This window comes from Lepidochelys olivacea (assembly GCF_965140295.1).
Source record: "Lepidochelys olivacea isolate rLepOli2 genome assembly, chromosome: 2".
Taxonomy (NCBI): Eukaryota; Metazoa; Chordata; order Testudines; family Cheloniidae; genus Lepidochelys; species Lepidochelys olivacea.
Genome location: NC_140412.1, coordinates 49,713,815 through 49,735,587, shown reverse-complemented (window position 1 = coordinate 49,735,587; position 21,773 = coordinate 49,713,815). Strand labels below are relative to the sequence as shown.

Sequence of the window (21,773 nt, the reverse complement as noted above, 5' to 3'; positions counted from 1 at the left end):
CTGTTTGGTCCCTACAAAAGGGCACTCCTCCATTACAGTCATTGGTTCCCTTCATCCTAGACTATCGACTTTACCTGCAACAGCAAGGTCTGGCAGTGTCTTCAATCAAGGTGCACCTGGCCACTATTTCATTTTTCCATCCGGGCTCAGCTGGGTGGTCAGTATTTGCTAACGCTATGGTTGGCCGCTTCCTCAAGGGGCTAGACAGGCTGTACCATCAGGTACGGCAGCCGATTCCCCCATGGGATCTTAACCTGGTGCTCTCAAGGCTGATGGGCCCGCCCTTCAAGCCCGTAGCATTGTGCTCTCTACTTTACCTTTCTTGGAAGGTGGCATTTCTAGTGGCTATAACATCGTCCAGGAAGGTGCCTGAGCGCAAGACCCTGACGTCCAAGCCCCCTTACACTGTGTTTTATAAGGATAAGGTACAGTTGTGGCTGCACCCAGAGTTCCTCCAGAAGGTGGTTTCGCAATTTCACACAAATCAGGACATCTTTCTTCCAGTGTTCAGCCCTAAGCTGCATGCTAATGGCAGGGAATGCATGCTCCATTCCCTGGATGTCAGACGGGCATTAACTTTTTACGTTGAGCGGACAAAGCCATTTAGAAAGTCGACACAGCTCTTCGTCACCATTGTTGAGTGAATGAAAGGTCTTCCAGTTTCCCAAAGGATCTCTTCATGGATTACAACCTATATCAAGGTGTGCTACCACCTATGAAAGATACCAGCCCCAGCGTTAACAGCATACTCCACAAGAGCACAAGCTTCATCTGCAGCATTCCTGGTGCAGGTCCCTATTCAGGACATCTGCAGGGCGGCGACGTGGTTGTCTATTCATACTTTTACATTGCACTATGCCATTACACCTCAGGATAGAGACAATGCCATGTTTGGCAGAGTGGTCCTGCAGTCTGCAAATCTGTGAACTCCGACCCCTTCTCCAGGGGACTGCTTGGGAGTCACCTACTTGGAATCAACATGAGCAATCACTCGAAGAAGAAAAAACGGTTACCCAGCTTTCCTATCTGTTGTTCTTTGAGACATGTTGCTCATGTCCATTCCAAGACCGACCCGCCTTCCCTTCTGTCAGAATATCCAGCAAGAAGGAACTGAAGAGGCATCAGGTCATCAGGGACCTATATACATGGCCATGAAAGTGCCATTCTGGGAGCTCCACAGCCGATCTGATGGGTACCACTAAAGGAAAAAACCTTCCAACGACTGTGCATGTGGCACGCGGACACCTACTTGGAATGGACATGAGCAACACCTCTTGAAGAACAACAGTTAGGAAAGGTAGGTAATCGGTTTTTACATTCCTTTACTACAAGTTCTAGCAACAAAACCTTGGTAAACCACTCTTACTTCCTCTCCAGCCACATAAGCTATTCTTACATTCTGATTGATCCTGGGGCTGGAAAAAAAGCCTTAGGTTGTGAGGCTTACGGAGCTGAAATTATTCAGCTTATTGAAGCTGTAAACATGGTGGACCAGTGATCTGAGATGGTACAGGGAGTCCTTTTTCTAGATGTCTGGCTTGTGTGCCTAGCTCACATGCCCAGGGTCATACTGAACACCACATTTGTGGCTGGGAAAGAATTTCCCCCCACATCAGATTGGCAGGGACTTTGGGGAATGGGGGGAAGAGTTTGCCTTCTTTTGAAGCACAGAATATGATTTTCCTGAAGGGATCATCTGCGCCTATCTCGCCTTATCAACTCCTTGCCATTGCAGCAGCACTGGTGACATCTTGATCTCTCCTGTTGTCTGCTGGTGGCACACAGTTTAGTGTCTAGAAGACTGAAATGCTTTAGTCTAACTAGAGTCTTTGGGTTTTTATAGTGGGATCTGGGTAAAATTTAATGGCCTGTGTGTACAGGAGGTGAGACAAGATGATCTAGTGCTCTCTTCTGGCCTTAAACTCTATGAAACTGTGAATGCAATATACAGCGAGCTTTCAAGTTCATGATGGATTTGTTATTGTGTTTCAGATTCATAATACAGTTGATGCACTTTTCATTGCCCTTTGAAGATATAAGCTAACTATTCTGAAGACAAGGTGTCATCATGGCTCATGTCACCCTATATACTCTTTCCCTTGCCTCCTTGATCATGGAAAGTAATATCACAGCAAAGAAATTTTATTGAAGTTCCACAGTGCAAGAGGCAGGCAACAGCTGCTACCACTTGCACATGACAGAGCTCCCTAGGTTGAAGGTTTGTGGGGACAGGTCATGAGTAGGCCAGAGAAGAAGCCAGGCAGAGATGGAGAATCCACTGTTACACAGGTCTACTATGTAAGGATCCCCAGAGTCTATTCCAGCTATTAGGCTGTAGTAGACTCCATGCAGTGGCTCCTGTGACTTTGTAGGAAGATTCCTCTCCAACCCCCAATGCTTGACCCAGCCACAGTGGTTGGTCTAGACCTGGATTTGCCCCAAGTGAATTCCATATTGACATTGTTATTTTGCTTCTTTGCAGATGGCAAAGCTCCGTAGCCTTTCCATCAATGCTGAGACGGAACCTGCTCGCCCCCTGGTGGATAACTGGCGCCCTCCTCAGCCTCGGCATTTCAGGATGGTGAGAGCCTCGTTCCAATAAAATCTATGCTGAAACTGGGTGTCTTTGCGTGAGGCAATGCCTGCATCCCAAAGCCTAGTTAGCTTTGTGCCCTCTCCTGCTCTTCCTCTGGATGCAGCGCTGCATTTCACAGTCCAAAACTCTGCATAATGAAATGTGATGGGTCCCCGACTCTAATTTTGAGATGTCAAAAATTACTCGAGGCAAATTTGAATCTTTACATGAAAATGTGGAATCTGTGTTTGGATCTCAATAACAACTGTGTTGACTTTAATAGTAGCATTTATATGGCTATTTCTAAGGAAGAAAAATGGAATAGTTACTAATGGCTAGAAAAGGCATTTCTCCATTAACCTTATGGTCTTCAGCGCTTGCCTTTTTCCAGACCAAAGAGGTTTCCAATTAACAGAGACAGAGTCATTTGAATTTAAAATGGGCGACATGTGTCAAATTCTGCTGTCAATTGTACTAGCAATCCAGTAGGGAATACCAGGTGTAAATGAGGGCAGAGTTTTCTACTTTGTATTCATATAGAAATACGGAGAGTACAAAGACTCATTAAATTTCCATTGATAATTAAGCAAGTTAAGATTTTAATGAACTGAGAGATTAATATTGTACAATTTTATGTTGAAAACTGAAATCAAGTTGTCAAATTCAGGTTATTAAATGGGGGGGAGGAGAGAGTTCCTACTTTAATTATTGTAACAACGGACTTATTCTTGTTAGAGTGTCAATATTCATTTTAATGTTAAAGCAACTGAAATGAAATGAATTTCAAGAAATCCCAGGATTTTCTTTAATTTCCTGCATTTGTAGGTCTTATCAGTGGATGAAAGTGAATAGATTCTGTAGAAAACCCTTTAGCATCCTAAGAGTTACTTAGTCCCCATTTTTTCTACTGTACCATTGTCCTTACATATCTGAAGGCCAAATTCTGCCCTCGTATACCTATGCAATTGAGCCTGATGTCGGTGAGATTTGCTTGCAGGAATCTCTGTTGGACTTGTGGTAGCAAAAGCAATAAAAGAGTATTGTATGACTGCACTTGAAGTAATAGCATTTCTGCATTACGCGAACCAACACTAATGAAAGCTCTTTTGTAAGAAATGGTGTTTGGGGTTTTATTTCTAATTTTGGGTAACAGGAAAACGCAACAGACAAAAATACTTGTCAATGTCCTCCTAATACATCTCTGTATACATTAGGGATGGATAAGATTGTAGTACCTAACCCTGGCTGTTTGTACTGCAAGGTACTGGCATGTTTTTTGTGTGTGTGTGACTTCAAGGAAATAGCATCTCTAAAATGAAAAGGAGTACTTGTGGCACCTTAGAGACTAACCAATTTATTTGAACCTAAGCTTTCGTGAGCTACAGCTCGCTTCATCGGATGCATACTGTGGAAAGTACAGAAGACGTTTTTATACACACAAACCATGAAAAACTGGGTGATTATCACTACAAAAGGTTTTCTCTCCCCCCACCCCACTCTCCTGCTGGTAATGGCTTATGTAAAGTGATCACTCTCCTTACAATGTGTATGATAATCAAGGTGGGCCATGACCAGCACAAATCCAGGTTTTCTCCCCCTCCCCCAACACCCTCTCCCCAAAAAAACCACTCTCCTGTTGGTAATAGCTTATCTAAAGTGATCACTCTCCTTACAATGTGTATGATAATCAAGGTGGGCCATTTCCAGCACAAATGCAGGTTTTCTCCCCACCCCACTCCCCCAACACACACACAAACCCACTCTCCTGTTCGTAATAGCTTATCTAAAGTGATGACTCTCCTTACAATGTGTATGATGATCAAGGTGGGCCATTTCCAGCACAAATCCAGGGTTTAACAAGAACGTCTGAGGAAGGGGGAGGGGTAGGAAAAAACAAGGGGAAATAGGTTACCTTGCATAATGACTTAGCCACTCCCAGTCTCTATTCAAGCCTAAGTTAATTGTATCCAATTTGCAAATGAATTCCAATTCAGCAGTCTCTCGCTGGAGTCTGGATTTGAAGTTTTTCTGTTGTAATATCGGAACTTTCATGTCTGTAATCGCGTGACCAGAGAGATTGAAGTGTTCTCTGACTGGTTTATGAATGTTATAATTCTTGACATCTGATTTGTGTCCATTTATTCTTTTACGTAGAGACTGTCCAGTTTGACCAATGTACATGGCAGAGGGGCATTGCTGGCACATGATGGCATATATCACATTGGTAGATGTGCAGGTGAACGAGCCTCTGATAGTGTGGCTGATGTTATTAGGTCCTGTGATGGTGTCCCCTGAATAGATATGTGGGCACAGTTGGCAACGGGCTTTGTTCAAGGATAGGTTCCTGGGTTAGTGGTTCTGTTGTGTGGTATGTAGTTGCTGGTGAGTATTCGCTTCAGGTTGGGGGGCTGTCTGTAGCAAGGACTGGCCTGTCTCCCAAGATTTGTGAGAGTGTTGGGTCATCCTTCAGGATAGGTTGTAGATCCTTGATAATGCGTTGAAGGGGTTTTAGTTGGGGTCTGAAGGTGACGGCTAGTGGCATTCTGTTATTTTCTTTGTTAGGCCTGTCCTGTAGTAGGTGACTTCTGGGAACTCTTCTGGCTCTATCAATTAGATAAATTATTACCAACCGGAGAGTGGTTTTTTGGGGGGGGGGAGTGTTGGAGGGGGAGAAAACCTGGATTTGTGCTGGTAAGGCCCACCTTGATTATCATACACATTGTAAGGAGAGTGATCACTTTACATAAGCTATTACCAGCAGGAGAGTGGGGTGGGGGGAGAGAAAACCTTCTGTAGTGATAATCACCCATTTTTTCGTGGTTTGTGTGTATAAAAACGTCTTCTGTACTTTCCACAATATGCATCTGATGAAGTGAGCTGTACCTCACGAAAGCTTATGCTCAAATAAATTGGTTAGTCTCTAAGGTGCCACAAGTACTCCTTTTCTTTTTGCAAATACAGACTAACACGGCTGTTGCTCTGAAACCTGTCATCTGTAAAATATGGTATTTCATCACAGCAACTGCTAATTGGCACTTTCCCCCACTATGATGTCACTTGTGTGTCTCTGCTTCAAGAAAATCCTCATTCCTAATAGCATTTACTTCTCGTTTGATCATATACCATCCTTGATCCTGCCAAAACCCATATATTCAGAAGTATTCTGCTTGAAATTTTCTGAACTGATCTGGCTCGTGTCTAATGATGACATTTCACTCTAAATTGCACATGAACTCTAGTTTCCTACAACGAAACGCATGATCGAACTAGATGAGCTGTTGGGTCACTGAATTTAACTTTTAACCTCTGCTTCACCTCCACACGTCACAGCCCACAAGCCTGACTGTTTAAGAATGGCATTAGTAGCTTCTTTTCCCTGAAGACATAGAATAGATATTCAGTCAGTCACAACGAGTCCTGTTGAGGTCTAAAAAATATCAGGTAATAAATTATAAGGAGGCAAAAGTAAAGTCACGTAACTGATTCCTGTAAGCCTGGAGAAAAGCCAGCTGGGCCAGTTCCAAATAATTCCCCAATAGGAGCCAATGGGTCTGGAACTTCCCTCTTCAGTTCTAATGCAAAATTAATTTTTCTGTCCTTACACACACATCTGGAGAGGTAATAGATTAATGCAGGATATTTTGTCACATTATTAGCCCAGAATACATCTGTGTATGTGACCGATTCAATATAAAAGCAAGCATTTAACAATGTTGGGTGGGACACAAGAAAGTATTTTAAGAATAACATGAGTCTGTTCTTACTTCATTCGTGATATTGGCGGGGGGGGAAAGCCCAGTTCTTTAACTCTGAATTTCCTAGTAGCTTGTACGACAACCTTAATAGTATATTTTAAATGTATTATTAAATGTGATAAATATAATTCTTTTCTTTCAGGAAGTAATGCTTACGAAGGTTATGAAATGTGTACTATGCATACAGAGTATGCATGTTTCCAAGTTTAATGTCCCAGGACCAGATCACTTCTTTCCTTATTAAAGTCAGTAAAAGAGGGAATCTTCCTTGTTATTTACCATGAGGTTGAGTGCAGTGTCTGTTCCTCCCATCCTCCCCTCAATTGCAAGATGATGGCAGAACAGAGATGAGACCCCCAATACCGTTGTAGTCATGGATCTGGTCCCAAACATGAATCATTTGCCATCACAAATCAAGTCTCTCTGTGCGTTTTGTGGTACTGCCAACTCAAAAACTATGAGTCAGACCCCCCAAAATAACAAGAATTGTTTTAAAAGATTATATTGGGGGTGAGGGTTGGCTTGTCTTTTGATTTTTGAACTCCCCCTGCCCATCCCCGGTGAGTGTCAGCAGCAATTTGTGTTGCTCACTCCCACATTTTTTGGGTAAGGTCATTTTGCTGCCTTCCAGTTCAAAGCCCCCCCACCCGACCCAGTTCAGCTTGTCCCTGAACCCCCATCAGTTCATCCCATTGCAGCAAGCCCCCCTCCGTTCAGCCTGTCACCAACCCCTCCAGTTCAGTCTGTCCCCACCCCCTCAGTTTAGCCCATTTCCCCATCTCCCTCAAAAGGTGGCTCCTATCTCCAGTCAAATCTGGCAACTTGCCCCATGCATCAAAAAGTGAGGCTTCAAATCTACAAATGCCCTTTCACCAAATCTTGTTTGGCTTTCCCTTGAAATATGTGTTAACTACTGATATTAAACAATCTGTTCCACCTTGTATTTAGCTGTGACACTCTCAGTACGTTTCCCGGACCTGAAGACGAGCTCTGTGTAAGCTCGAAAGCTTGTCTCTCTCACCAGCAGAAGTTGGTCCAGTAAAAGATATTACCTCACCCACCTTGTCTCTCTAATGTCCTGAGACCAACACAGCTACAACAACACTCGATTCTATACCTGTACATGTGAGAATTGTTTGACTTAGAACAAGTTTTAAAAGAGCACCCTTTTCAGTGTTGTTCAGCTGTGCAGTTTAATATATATGCAAAACACGTATGTAATAGAATCAAATAGGATAGAGCCCAAAGTCTGATGGCTGGTGCCAAAGTGGTTGCACAGGGGGAGAGAGAGAAATTATAAAACTGTGTCCCCACCCGTGATGTTTTCCCAGATTGGCCTGTAGATGGCAGCAAAAGTACAAGAACAAGAGCTAATGCACTGAACCTGCCTTCACTGAACTCTATAGGCAAACTCTCATTGACGTAAGTGATGCAGGATCAATCACTACATTATCCTGGCGGCAGACAGAACTCCTTGTTTAACAGCAGTGATATTTTATTTCAGCCTGTCATTGGGTTTCCATCTTAAAAAGGCAGGATAGACATTGCATTGGAATCCACAAAGGGCGGTAAGGACCTGACTTTAGAAAATCAAATAGTTAATTTGACATTGACAATAGTATTTTCCTTCCATTATCTGCATAGTAGCACATGTTGGTTACTATAATGCATTTAAATTTAAGATACACTGTTATTCTTAGCAATGATGCTTGCAAATAGGAAATGTGGAAGTTTCATGTAGAAATATATTGTATATTCTACAGTTTGTTTGGTGTTTTTATTATTTATTATATTACCCAAACAGTACCATCCTGTCAGATGTGCATAGTGCTGAACAAAACTCATAGCTCCTGAGTTTGATATCAGTTACCCCAGTGTAAATCAGGAGTGATTCCACTGACATCAGAAGGTGAAATCCTGGACCCATTGAAGTTAATGGGAGTTTTGTCACTAACCTCATTACGTGGGGCCAGGATGTCACCCAGGAGCCATAAAACTTCTGTAAATGAAGTTGGAATCAGCTCCATAGTTTAGAGAAACGAAAATCTAAATTGCATTGGTAGAACTGAACAATGAAATTCTGTGAGATGAGGGATGTGGGGCAGCTGGAGATTTAACTTTGATGTCTCAACCCTGGTCAACAGAAAGAGTTAACCCAGACCTGTACGAGGCCAGTATATTTTCTGCTGCAAAGGCTGAAAAGCCAAATAAAAATAACCATTCAGTGGTCTATAGAAGGGCTTTGCACACCGAGCTATGCTGAGCTTCCACAGCTTGGTGGCTATATGGTACACAGTACATTTTGCTGTATTTTGATGCTTTAAAAAATGCAAAGGAATTGGGTCCACCTGTGTCATAATAACCTGCATTCCTCTGAACCTGCTTAGGCCCCAATGTGGCATAAGGAATCAAGATGAAGCCTGAAATGGTGTAGGAATCACTTCTTTAAGACAAACAATATTTACTATAACCTTGGTGTCCTGACTCAGTTTATCAGCTCTCAGTAATAAAAGTCAGGTTTCAGAGTAGCAGCCGTGTTAGTCTGTATTCACAAAAAGAAAAGGAGGACTTGTGGCACCTTAGAGACTAACCAATTTATTAGAGCATAAGCTTTCGTGAGCTACAGCATCTGAGGAAGTGAGCTGTAGCTCACGAAAGCTTATGCTCTAATAAATTGGTTAGTCTCTAAGGTGCCACAAGTCCTCCTTTTCTTTTAGTAATAAAAGTGAATCAACACCCAATTTGCACGTAATGGATTAACCTAAATTTGGTCTAAACTGAAGGAAGTCCCTGCTAACGAGGTGAGAAGTATATTCACCCCACAGTTGCTCACTGGGAACCGCTTCACTAATATTCAAAATAATCAGAGAGCTTGTCCTCGTGTTACCTCAGTGCAGCCAGTGGGAAAATGTTCCACTGCCTGTTTCACTCAATAGTGTCTCTCAGGCAGAAAGAATCTGAGAGAAGGTTATATTGCAGCCTAAGGTTGTTTGAGTGGCTGTTGTTTTCATGTCATGAGAAAAATACTGCTGCATGGCTGTAAAACTTCAGGGTGGGGGCTGTGTACATATTCTCCTTCATTGTATTTAATGTATATTTTTGTATAATATGATGATTTATTTGATCAGTTTTGCAGCCCCACTCTCTTTTACCCTCCCCACCATGCATACATTCTTTCTGCTTCACTATGATGGGGTGATCGTCCTCTAACGTTGATTTTTCCTGTCCTTGTCTAAGCAGGAGCCAAACTCTCCACTGATTTATACCAGTCACTTCTTTGGGCCAGATTCTGATCAGAACATTGTAAATCCAGGGTGACCCAGTTTAATTTAGAGCAACACAATTGATTTGATTGTGCTCTCCCTAGTAATGGATTAAGCCGTGGATTCAGGCCCTGACCTGGGAAGAGGCACATGGACCATGATGATTAGGTCCAAGGATAAATGGTGGGGTCAGTGTACATCAGAGAGGGGAGCAGGCGGTAGCATTGTCAGAGCAATGAGTCAGGAGTGCCAGGAGCATTTTAAGAAGGGGGATGGAGTTCTTTGGTTTGCTGAGGAGACAACTGACTGGATTAGATCCAAGGCCCATTTAGTTTTAATCCACCACAGCTCTCACTTACACTGGATTTACACCAGAGTGTTTCCATTGGGTTTGAGTCCATCTTCCTTACACTAGTTTTACACCAGTATAAGTTCACTGATTTTGTCAGTTACTCCTGATTTACACTGACATAAAGGAGAAAAGAATAAGGTGCAGTCTTTAAAAACTATAATTTTAAAGGGTTTGTTTACCTGACTGGGGAGCTAAACTTGGGCATAATGGAATTGAAAGCATGATTGGCTCTTGGGAAGAGTGAATTTATTTCCTTTTCCTGCCTTATTGAAAGAGCATCTCACTTTAAAGGAGGGAGTTTAGAAGCCAGCAGGTGTTTGTGCCTCATTTCTCCCTTTACATTTTAAAAATCCCTTCCCAGCTTCAAAAACGCTTCTATTAATGACAATGTAAAACAGCTGGGAAGTTATGATGAGAAGCAAAGCCAAGAGTGTTAAAAGAAAAAAGCACAAGCTGATGTTAATCAGATCCTAGGACAGAGCATCTGAGAAATCTTAAATAGAAAAAGTTTGTGATTAGAGGGAGAATATTGAGACAAAGTGGCAGAGTCCTGTGGCACCTTACAGACTAACAGATGTATTGGAGCATAAGCTTTCGTGGGTGAACACCCACTTTGTCAGATGCATCTGACGAAGTGGGTATTCACCCACGAAAGCTCATGCTCCAATACATCTGTTAGTCTGTAAGGTGCCACAGGACTCTTTGCCACTTTTACAGATCCAGATAAACACAGCTACCCCTCTGAATATTGAGACAAAGGGGCTGTAGGTATTATCCACTCCTTGGGGTGGGGGTATTTCCTAAGGGAGGAAGACAATAATTGCCTTCAGGGAGAATTCAGAGAAGTGACTTGATTCCTGCAGGAAGAGCTATGTCTGCTAGATTGTAGTGTGAAGAGAGAACATAGGGCATGAAATCCAGAAAGCCTGGGCTGATAAACTGATGGACCTGGAAATGACAATGAGATCTAGACAGAAACCAACAGGCTGCAGGAAAGTCTTTGTTACTTTGAGGAAACTGAGCTTCAGAAAGACTTGCCTTCGGGTATCCAAAGCATAGGAGCAGGAGACCTACAGAGAGAGACATGATTTGGGAGAGCATGTGATTAGGAACTGTGAGAGAATTTGAAGCTAGTTTATGGTTAGTAGGATAAATCCTAGAAAGTGCTGGTCACTCAGAAATGAACAGGATTATAGTTTGGAGCTAGAAATAAGATGTAAAATCTAATGTGTGAATGTTGCTACCTTAATCATCTGTACCTATTTTGTTAATGATTATATCTAACTGACCTAGTTGAGTCCAACGGAATAGAAATAATAACACCTCTATACAAATAGTAATATAAAAAAAGTGTTGACAGATAGATACTCTGTCAACACCGTGATGTTCCAACCTCAGATGTTAAATCTGTCTCTGCTATTAGAAGTATTATAACCAATGTTTCGTTTGTTACAGAGCCAAATCCTACACACCCAATAAAGTTTATTTATAAAAGGATTAACAGTAAAAGATACTTTGTCTTCTTGTGTTTGCTTTCATTAAGAACTGTTGATCCCTCCTTAATTAGGTTAGTGAAATCATGTTCTACTTGTGCAATATAAACTCTTCTTCATATAATGCTGAAGCTTAGATAAAAGACAATTTAGTATTTATGTAGGATTGATGCTTGTGAGATAATGCACCCCTGTATTCACACCCTACACACCATTGTAATAATCTTTGTAGAAAATATGCCTTGTGAGGTAGCATTTGAAACTAATAACTCACTGATTAGTAATATGATGAAATGTGTGTAGCAACATTATATAAAGTTACGAGTTCCTTCTCAATGATGCTGATAGCACATGTTCAAACCCAAAGAGCCTGATTAGGTAGGATTGGTCAAACAGGTTCTAAACAAAGCAATGTGTGTTTACTTCAATTTACATATAAATTGTAAACAGAGTTCTCAGATGGAGAGGACAGGTGACAGGGAAAACCTACATTTCAGCAAACAGAGGTGAGAAGAAAACGTGCATCCTCTTTCACCCCCAGACACCATGTCACCTTGTTTACTTTTTGAATGAACTTTTGCTAATAGTGACCCTAGTAAAATGCATTTCAAAGGGGAACTGAACTATAAAAGTGAGGGGCAAAAACATCCCAAGTTATCTCCCCCTATCCATCTCTCTCTTTTCCACCTAAGAAGACAAAAGAAAGCCTATTGACTTTGAGAACAGATCCTGTCCTAAAACTTGGTCAGCAATGATACTGGGAACCTGTGGTAAATGACTTCACCTTGAACCAAGTCCACTTTGTTAAATTTAGAAAGCTTTTTATCCTTATCTCTCTTGTAACCATTTCTGACTTTAGTGCCTTATATTTGTACTCACTTAAAACATATCTCCTTGTAGTTAAATCAACTTGTTTTATTCTTTAATTAAAACTAACCCAGTGTTGTAAATTTTTTGGGTAACTCCATTTAAAGTAGCAGCCTGTTGTATATTGATCCCCTTAGAGGGGCAACAGACTTGATTTATCTGGGCTGCCCAGGAGAGGGCTGGACAATGAAGAACACACATTCTCGGGGGTGGGGAGAATCTAGGACTCAGAGTGTGTTGGGGTCACCGAGGCTGTAACTGGTGTAACTGTAACCACCAGTAACCGAGGCTGGTGGAAGCCAGAACGTGGCAAGTGTTTGGTGACAGGCAGCTGGGGTCAGAGCTGCAGGACCAGGGCTGTAACTATACACAGATACTCCGGGTGTGACCTGCATGCTATACCTGGCTGCTTGTGAGGAGCCCAGGTTGGGCGTTACAGCAGCAAAGCACTGTGAGACTCCCCAGATTGCTTGGCAAGTGGTGACACAGCCACTCACTGGTCTGGATTGTACCCTGGATGCCATAATGCTATCACAGAACCAGTCAAATGCTGTATTTAGAACAGGTCTAGCACCTAGGCAGTGATGAGGCAAGTGTCCCTGCAGTCTGCTGTCTCACTCTTGACCAAGCACAATGCTGAGGTGGTAAATTAGGCTCCATGCACAGTTCAGTGATTGGCTCTCCTGCTAGCTAAGATGCCAGTTGTGCTTAGTTGAACATGTGATCACTAAGAACAGGACTAAGATCAACTCATCAAATGATAACATATTTCAGTCTCTACTCGTCTGAGCTAGATTTTTAACCAGTGCCCTAGAGGGGTTGGGGAAAATATCTCATTACTGAGCTAACTGAGCTCACTGCTTTAGCTCCTCCAAGACACAGCTATAGTCCTGTGGTATAAAGGGGATTAAAGAAGATGCTACCTGATGTTGTCCTAAAAGTGGAGACAGATGATACTTTAAGAGAAGCTTTTGCTAAGGTAAGCAGAGAAGACCATTTCTCAAAGAGTTTGTTAGTAAAAAGCACAGAGAAATAATTAAAGTTACATGGTGATCTAACAGAAAGTTCAAAGTTTTAGTCTTGAATCTCATTTTAAATTTAGATCTACAACTTTACAGTTTTAGATCTTGATTTAAAATGTATACAGCACTATTCAGGTCTTGGAATGCGGCAATCTTAATGCATCTTTTCTCTTGCATAATATTAAACTTATGAACTCAACATGTTGTAGATTAATTATTATTTATTTTTATTTGTTAAACACTGGTAATGTGTTCATTGTTGAACCAAAGTGAATATAATCTCTAGCTAGAGCAGCTTGGGATTTCAGTAGTAACCTAGAAAGAAGTAGTTCGGAAGTAAGTCTTGGAATTGTACAGTGAGCCCTGGATGACATACAACTTATTCCCAAGAATAGTGTCAGTTACATTTCCTTGTTGATGCTATTGTTATTATTATTAATAATAATAATTACTAACAATAATGATGTTTATTATGGTAGTGCCTAAAGGTCAGCTAACAATGTGTGCTAGTTATGGTACAAACATAGGGTAGCAGACAGTCCCTACCCAGAAGAGTTTACAGTCTTAATAGACAAAACAGACTGAGGATGGGAGAAAGGGCAGAACATATAAGCAGCATGAACAAAGTCCTGGTGGCAAACATAATGTTACTGCTGTAATAGTTTATTTATTTATTGTTGGGTTGGTTGGTCTACTTAGGTGGGGGTAAGCTAAATGGAAAGAGAAGGGAGACAGGGCAGGGGGAAAGAAAGTAACAGGGAGAGGTACAGAAGGAAGCTGAGGTGAAAAGACTGTAGTGAACCCACCTGTTTAAGTCGCGTACTAATATTATAGTGACTCAATCTCCACAGAGGACCGCAGTTATCTGACATTCTGAATTCAATATGAGTTCCATTCACATAAGCAGTGCAGGTCTCAAGATCTGCTGTGGGAAGCAGTTTGTTTCCTGAACTGTCCATTATAGAAGAAAGTTAAGAACGTAAAGAACAAAGTAATTTTCTGAATGCTCTGATCCAGAATGGGTGGCAGCTGTACATGATTTAGCTACGTTTGTTATCTGGTATTGCAAACAATTTGGTGCATAATGTACAGCTATTTCTCCATTTTGCAGGACTTCTTGCAATGATCTGTGTTCTCAGATCAGTTACATTTATAAATCCTGAGATAATAGTAATCCTTTCAGAATCCTTAAGAGGATTGAGGGCTATTAATACTTACTAAATAGCCATTCTTTGAGCTCCACATGTGAGAAATGTCATAGAACACCACATAATAGATGAAAATAATAGATGTGTCTGAACCAAAAATCTGGATCAAAAAAGCTCTGGATGATATTGGGGGAATGCCAAAATCTGGTATCTAGATACTACAGTGATGGATGTATTAGAAGTTTACAGATTAGATCAGGTTATCTTTAGATTCAGACTTAGATTTAGATTAGATTCAATTAGATCAAATCAGATCAACCCAGCTCTAGCACTATCTATGAAGTGCCAAATCCTCAGCCCCACTTTGGTCATATTGCATAGGATTGTGTTTTCCAAACAGTGGGGAATACCCCCATGGTGGGAGGATCACAGATAGATTTCTCACTTGTTCTTCAGAGTTCAAGCTTTCATTTTTTAAAAGTAAGTCTTTATCTGTTATTGTTGTAAAGAAAACCTTGAAAACATAGAAAAAGTATAACAAATGCTGTGTGATGTCTGCCTGAGTTTGCAGAGAGCCTGAAACAATAGCGAACTATCCCATTCATTTAAATGTGTGATATTGACTTAGGTACCAATGATGCTATTTTAATAATGTTGATGTTTAGTTGTTTCAGTGTTCATCATACCATATGAGCAAGTAGAACGTATATTATGAAGATCTGCAGCAGTTTTCTGCAGTGGAAGAGGATGTGAAGGACTGGGGTAGAGAGGAGTGGAGTGGAGCAGTAGGCCTTTAATATCACCTGATGAGACTGTAAAGGAGGCAGCATTTAATTGGTTTAATTTTCCTTAAAGGGGACTCAGCTTTCAAAAGTATTGGAAAAACTGGCATAGGCAAGGCAGAAAGCTGACACTGATAGCTCTAAACCTTGTCTCCTGCTACCCCACCAGCAGCCTCCCAGTGTAGAGGACATTCTGGAGATATATTAAGGCACAAATGGGAGTTGCTGGAGCAACTTTTGCTCCAGAAATCCTGGGCTGACAGAATGGCCCCTAGGGAGCCATTGCAGATGGCATAGGTTAGAGCAACCCCGAGACTGCTCTAATTTATGTCAGGAGTTGAACAAGAAATCAGCTGCCCCCAAGGTTAGGGAATCACAAAAGTGGCATAAATCATCTTTGTCTCCATCTATCAGGGTCTCCACTAAGTATTTGGCCAGACCTAAAGATCTGGTTCTATAGTTTTCTTAGAATCCAGATAGTGAGGAAAAAGTTTGTGGACTGGATAGCAATTGTGGAGCTAAACTATTTGAAAGTGTTTGTGTTCTGAGTCTTTTGTGCAATTACTTTAAAGAGGCATCACAAATTTAGGTTTAAAACTTTGGCTGTGTAAATATAAAGTGTTAACCAAATCAAACATCAGTAGACAAGCTTCCTTTTAAAAACGTCGGTCGACTCAATTTATTTTTTAACCAACACGTCCATGCAAATACTGAAACTGAAACATCCTGCTCAGCAGGAGACTGAGAAAGTGACACGGATGAGCCTATTTTCACTGTCCAGGCTGAATGCAGCACAAAAAGGGAAACCAACAGTGTAACATGGAAAATTAAATTCACTTGGCAAATTAAAAAGTGACCGGTGGGGAGGAGGCAAAGGTGGTGGTGGGGAATCTAAACAAAAACAGGAAAGTAACCCTGACATGCTTAACTCCACCATCCAAGCACGCTGATTATTGTTGCCTTCCATCCCCTTATATGGATTGTATTCTCTTTGGGGCAGACACCTTGTCTTCTGTTCTGTGTATAATGCACCAAACACAATGCTGACACTAGGCAAATAATAAAGATACAATGTTGCCTAGGAATGAGAGACAGCAAACAGCAAAAATAGGAGAGAGACAGAGACAGTGACAGTGGCAGATTAGTCCCTAAAAAGTGACTGACGATCACTTTATTGTTATGGCCTGTGCCTCTATTATTTTTCTTGAAAAGCTGAGGTGACTAGTCCAATAATTCAGTCTCTTCAAGGATTTGTTGGGAATGAGGAAGCTGTCACGCAGTAGCAATCCAACAGCAGATATGAGAAAATAGACCTCACAATTCCTATAATAATTATACTACTAGGCAGGAGGCTAAACAGACTAATCAATAGGGGTTCTATGAGAAGGCAGCTTAGATTACTTGCCTGGGGGGACATGAAATGAAGAACAGTTTGCATGAGTGGAGACTGCAATTCTTTTGCCAATCTATGTAGGGATGTGAGTAGAGCTTTATACAACGTTGGTAAAAATCACCTGAGTTTGGGCCTCCTTACAGACTCAAAACCCAGCCCAGGTTTAGTAAAAAGTTCACAACCCTTTCACGTGAACCTGGACTGATTTATAGATAAGCCTGAGTGTGCTGCTGTATGATTGAATATGACCATTTATATCACTGATATTACCACTGTTACATAATTGCAACAAATCTTGTACAAAGCATATCATGTACGGTATCAATAGAAAAGTTATGAATTGCTAAGTATGATTAGTCTGTTTACATGCATGTATCATCTTTGTATCTGAAGTTATGAATATTGGCTATGTACTGGTATGTAAATTCTATTGTGTTACCACGTGTTTTAGTCCTAACACCCGCCCCCACAATAGAATTTACATTAGGGCCAGAGAGCTGTGTACTGATGGCCTATTGAGGACATTCAGCTCACAATGGGGCATTGAAGAAATTCATCACACTCAATAAACCTTTCCTGTGGACACCTCAGAAAGAATATGGGCATAGACTGCCTCTGTGAGTCAGCAAACCATGTAAGGACATGTGATATGCTCATGGGACCCTAGACTCCATCTTGGGCCACTAATTTTCCATGCACCTGGGCTGTGGGCTTTGTCTTAGACAGTAACATTCCATGCACATGGCAGAGGATATAAAAAGGCACTTGAGACATTTCTGTTTTTGCTTCATTTTCTGCTTCATTTCTCTGGGCTGGATTTCTAACAAGAAAGCTCTGAACAAGGACTGATGGCCCCCAATCTCTTTGGGTAATTCCAGAGAGACTTTTGCAAGCTAGTAGTTTATTCCATCACTGCTTCAAACCTAATATAAGGACTTTGCAATCACTTGTATGTCCATGATCTATTAACCATTTATAAATCTCTTCTTCTTTTCTTTTATTATTAAACCTTTAGTTTTTGGTTACTAAAGGATTGGTATCAGCATGATTACTGGGTAAGATCCGTTTTATATATTGACCTGGTTAAGTGGCTGGTCCCTTGGGATTAGAAGGACCCTATAACTGATTAAACTGGTTTTCAGTAACCACTCATCATAAAGTCCAGTGTCTGGGTGGAGAACCAAGGGCTGAAATGCCTTAACTTCTTGTTAACCAGTGTGGTGATACAGTTCACTTTTGTTACTGGCTTGGTATAATCTAATGATAGAATAATCACCAGTTTGGGATGAGTCTTCCCTATTTCTCACAGTCTGTCTTGAATTTGGCATCCTCGGCTGTGGCCTGCTGAAGTCTGGTGGCACCGAGTTGTAAAGCTTGGACCCATATCTGTCTCCAAGGTTCCCCAAAGTTTATGGTTCAGACCAGGCATTGTGGTCTGAATGAAAATTATGTGATAAGTGTGGTTGGTTTCCCATGGGCTTGATACAAAGCCAAATGAAGCTTGGCCATTTGGACTGAGTTTTGCCTTGAGATTTTGAACTCACAACTCAGAGTGAAACTTAGGTGGGAAACAAACAGTGAATTAAAGATTTATAGTCTCATGAAGTGACACCATCAAGGTTTGCACACCCAATCATTAGTGCTCCTTAAGAGTGAAATTCACCCCCTCCACTGCATGAGGTTTTATGCATGGAACTCCACAGGAGTAGTTGGGAATAGAAATCAACTCCTAACCTATGGGCAAGTCCTGGAGCTGCAATGGCTCCATGGCACTATGTCAGCATGTACTCATTGCAAGCCCCTCTGAACCTGGAGGCTCTGCTCTGCGTTCTAGAACTCATGTTCCTGGTCTTGACCTACCCCAGTGGTCTCTGCTATGCCAGTCTATTCAAAGCTATTATAGATTCCCTCTACATGGCAAATAAGGGGTGTAGCTCCCCCTGTGCACCCTCTCTATCTGCACTCCCTCCCCTTAAAGCCTCACCTCTGGGATTTAATATCTCATATAATGTTGAACCTATATATTTAATTTCACCCTCAATGCCTGTATTTGAAGCATTCAGGAAACAAAGCAGAGTTTGCCACTATTCTTCTTATTAGCAATATCTGATCATATTGAATTTTGTAATTCATGGACATGTACCTCAAGGTGCATTTTGATAAACTGGAAGGATAAACAACCTTACTACTTTGGTACTTCCAGTCTCTTTAGCGAAACTCAATCATAGCTAGCTAGTGGCAAAACGAAGTGTTGTTAGTTGTAAATGGCCCTAAGGAAAAGAATAAACTTTGTTTTACTGAACTGGAGGTGATGTAGTTAATCTACTCCAAGCACAGCAGATGGCATGAATAAATTGTTCTTTGAACTCAATGGAAATATTCACCTGCATAAATTTACTCATGTGGAAGAACCATTTGCTTGATTAGGATTAATAATAAGGAATATGCTCTCACTTGTCAAGTTGTCTTTTTAAGACTTCCATTCTGCTGTTCTGTACCATAGCATTCAGATTAGCTCTCCCCATTTTCCCCACTTTTTTTATTCTGAACACTTTTTAAAAATGTATTGGTCTCTTTTTTGGCTGTTGTGTTTCTTGCATGATGTTGGTTGAATGAATTGATTCTAGCATGTTATTTTTTAAGGATAAGATTCAAACCTTCTTTGGATTTTTGTGTATGTCTTGCTGTTATTCTTACCTGTGCTGTTATCATTTCAGAGCTCTTAAATTAAGAAGGATGGGTGGGGTCCATAGCTGGATTGCAAACCTCAAAGGAACATTTAGACACTTCTTGAAATGTTACTGGTTGGTGAAGACAATGGTTCTCTATCTTCTGAACCAGGGCTGAACCAATGTCTTAGGAAGGGACAGTTTTCAGCTGGGATGTAACTCCTAGGTACAGATCATTTATGGCATTAAAGATCTTATAATGTTTCTTATAAGAGTATGGGCATTAAACCTATTTTCCTAATCAAATTTCAGCTCAGATAATTATATTCTACCTACCTAAATTCCCCCTGCAATTTTAGCTAGGAAAAGAGACAGTGTTACTATTATTGATTGCATTCAGTACATAATGTCCAGGTGATGTCATTAATTTATTTTTAACATAATAGATTACTTAAATAATACTTTGCTTCATTTTTGTCCTAAAAATATCCAAGAGACAGCCAAAACACAGCCAGGATGGAAATGATCCATACTTATTCCTTTCCCACCTTACTTAGTTTGTCAATGATTGTAAGTACTCTAGTACTGCGTGTTTTTTGTTGTTCTTTTTACAGTCCAGGTCTCAAGCCTGCTCCCACTAAAACCAATGGCAAAAATTCTCTTGACTTCGATAGGGATAGGAGCAAACACTAAATGCAGAGGGAAAAACACTGGATGTTATCAGATTGGATTGGTGGAAATACACTCAGAACCAGCCTGGCTCAGATGCAATCATTATAAATACACCCAATAAATGAAAGCATATCTAACTGAACTCCCCAAATTGCTTTTGCTTTATTATAAATGTTGAACACTCCAGTAGTACCATAATCATGCCTGGTGGTTTACAGAAGTACTTTCAGTCTAGGACCCCCATCCAGCTCCCATTGTAGTCAATTTCAAAATTTCCACTGACTTCACTGGGAGTACAAATAGTGCCTTACAGGAGACAAACACAAACACAAACCCAGGTGAACAAAGGTACAACAAATGAAGACACTATAATTAATATAATGGTGCAGATCAAGCTTCTGAATCTGGACCAGATCCCCAGGCAGACTTGTGGATCTGACTCAAAGTGCAGAAGCCTGATTTGCAATATAGTCCAGGCCAGCTGTGCTCTGTGTCCCCTTACTGCTCCTCTGATCCTGGGACCAACCCTGGAGCAAGTTAGAGCTGCCTAATGGCTGCTCTAAATTATACCAGCAGGATTGATCCATTCTGGCTATAATTACTCCTGCCATTAGCAATGCCCCAAACATCTCCTTTATGATGTGGTGTAGGGGAGAAGGTGGAGTGGCATACAGCCTATGTCAGGAAAATTCCCCACTGGACAGAAAGCTGACAACCCAGGCCTTTTAAAAAGTCTAGCTATTTTCTCACTATCTGTCTCCAACTCCAAAGGGAGCTGAGTATTTCCTCAGATTTCATGCCCAGATGTGACAGAAGGATCCAGAAGTTTAAAAATAAAGCTTTGAAGAACTGGACACTTGTGAAACTACAGACATGCAAAGTAAAATTCATCCCGGTGCAGAGGACCAGCAGCAAGGCCTATGCAGCCCATACATCTTCAAAATAGGGCTTAAATGAGAAGTAAGGGATGCAGAAGCCTTGTGCTGGCTCTTGACACAGGAGTGAATTTCACCTGCTGTGGGAGAACAGTTTGCTCCTACTATAGCCATGTGAGGTTGATGAGGCTTGTATTTGTATTGATGCAATCAAACTCAACAACACTTACTGGCAAAATCCTTAGGCCCAATATAATCCAAAGAAATGGAGGGAAAAACATGCATAGACAAACACATCTAGTTACATAACTTACCTACAACCTTCATTACAATAGCTGGGGGCTGTTCTACTAAAAAGAACAAATGTATGTTATAATTTTTGCACACTTTTGCCAGCAATGACAAAAATGGAGAAATCTGCTCACACCGATGCTATTTTAATTCCAAAGCCTATTGCAATTTCTACTGGAAACATTAAGGTAGGAGCTGTGAGTAATCACATGGCTACATTCCTTTCCTATCTAATCTACTGACTTATATTGCCTCCATTCCGCATAGTATTTGAGAACCTAATGCACACTCTACAGATGCAAGTAGGCCTTATGCATGTGCATCTCTCTACTGACTTCAATAGAATTACTGATGAGTGAAATTCACTGGACCCACATAGAGCCTAAGAATTCAAGCTTTATGCAGCTGGAGTACAGGTCAATTGGGGATACAGAACCCACACCCAGACCCCTCAAAGCAGAGCCAGTGGGCTATTCATGATCTGGAGTAGCCACTACACGAGGGGGGTCACAATCGTGCAAGATGATGTAGAGGCACTCTGATGCTTTACTTTGTAAGGTGTAAAGAAACTCAAGAAACTCTCAAGAAACTCCCTGAAAAAGCACAAGAACAAATC

The 21,773-nt window shown here is 41.2% G+C and overlaps 1 protein-coding gene across 3 annotated transcripts in view; it reads left to right on the top strand.

Moving 5' to 3' along the window:
• The window catches only part of LOC311516109 (carbonic anhydrase 3-like), a 35,121-nt gene extending 28,529 nt beyond the window's left edge, over window positions 1–6,592 (top strand). For 2 of the 3 annotated variants that reach the window (XM_084619812.1, XM_084619810.1), the window contains 2 exons: window positions 2,483–2,581; window positions 6,473–6,592. In XM_084619812.1, coding sequence (XP_084475938.1) covers window positions 2,483–2,581; window positions 6,473–6,574 — 201 coding nt within the window. In that variant the 3' untranslated portion in view covers window positions 6,575–6,592. Of the gene's footprint in view, window positions 1–2,482; window positions 3,674–6,472 lie in introns of those variants that run through there. The other variant, XM_084619811.1, reaches the window with a different exon arrangement.
• The last annotated feature ends 15,181 nt before the right edge of the window (window positions 6,593–21,773 follow it).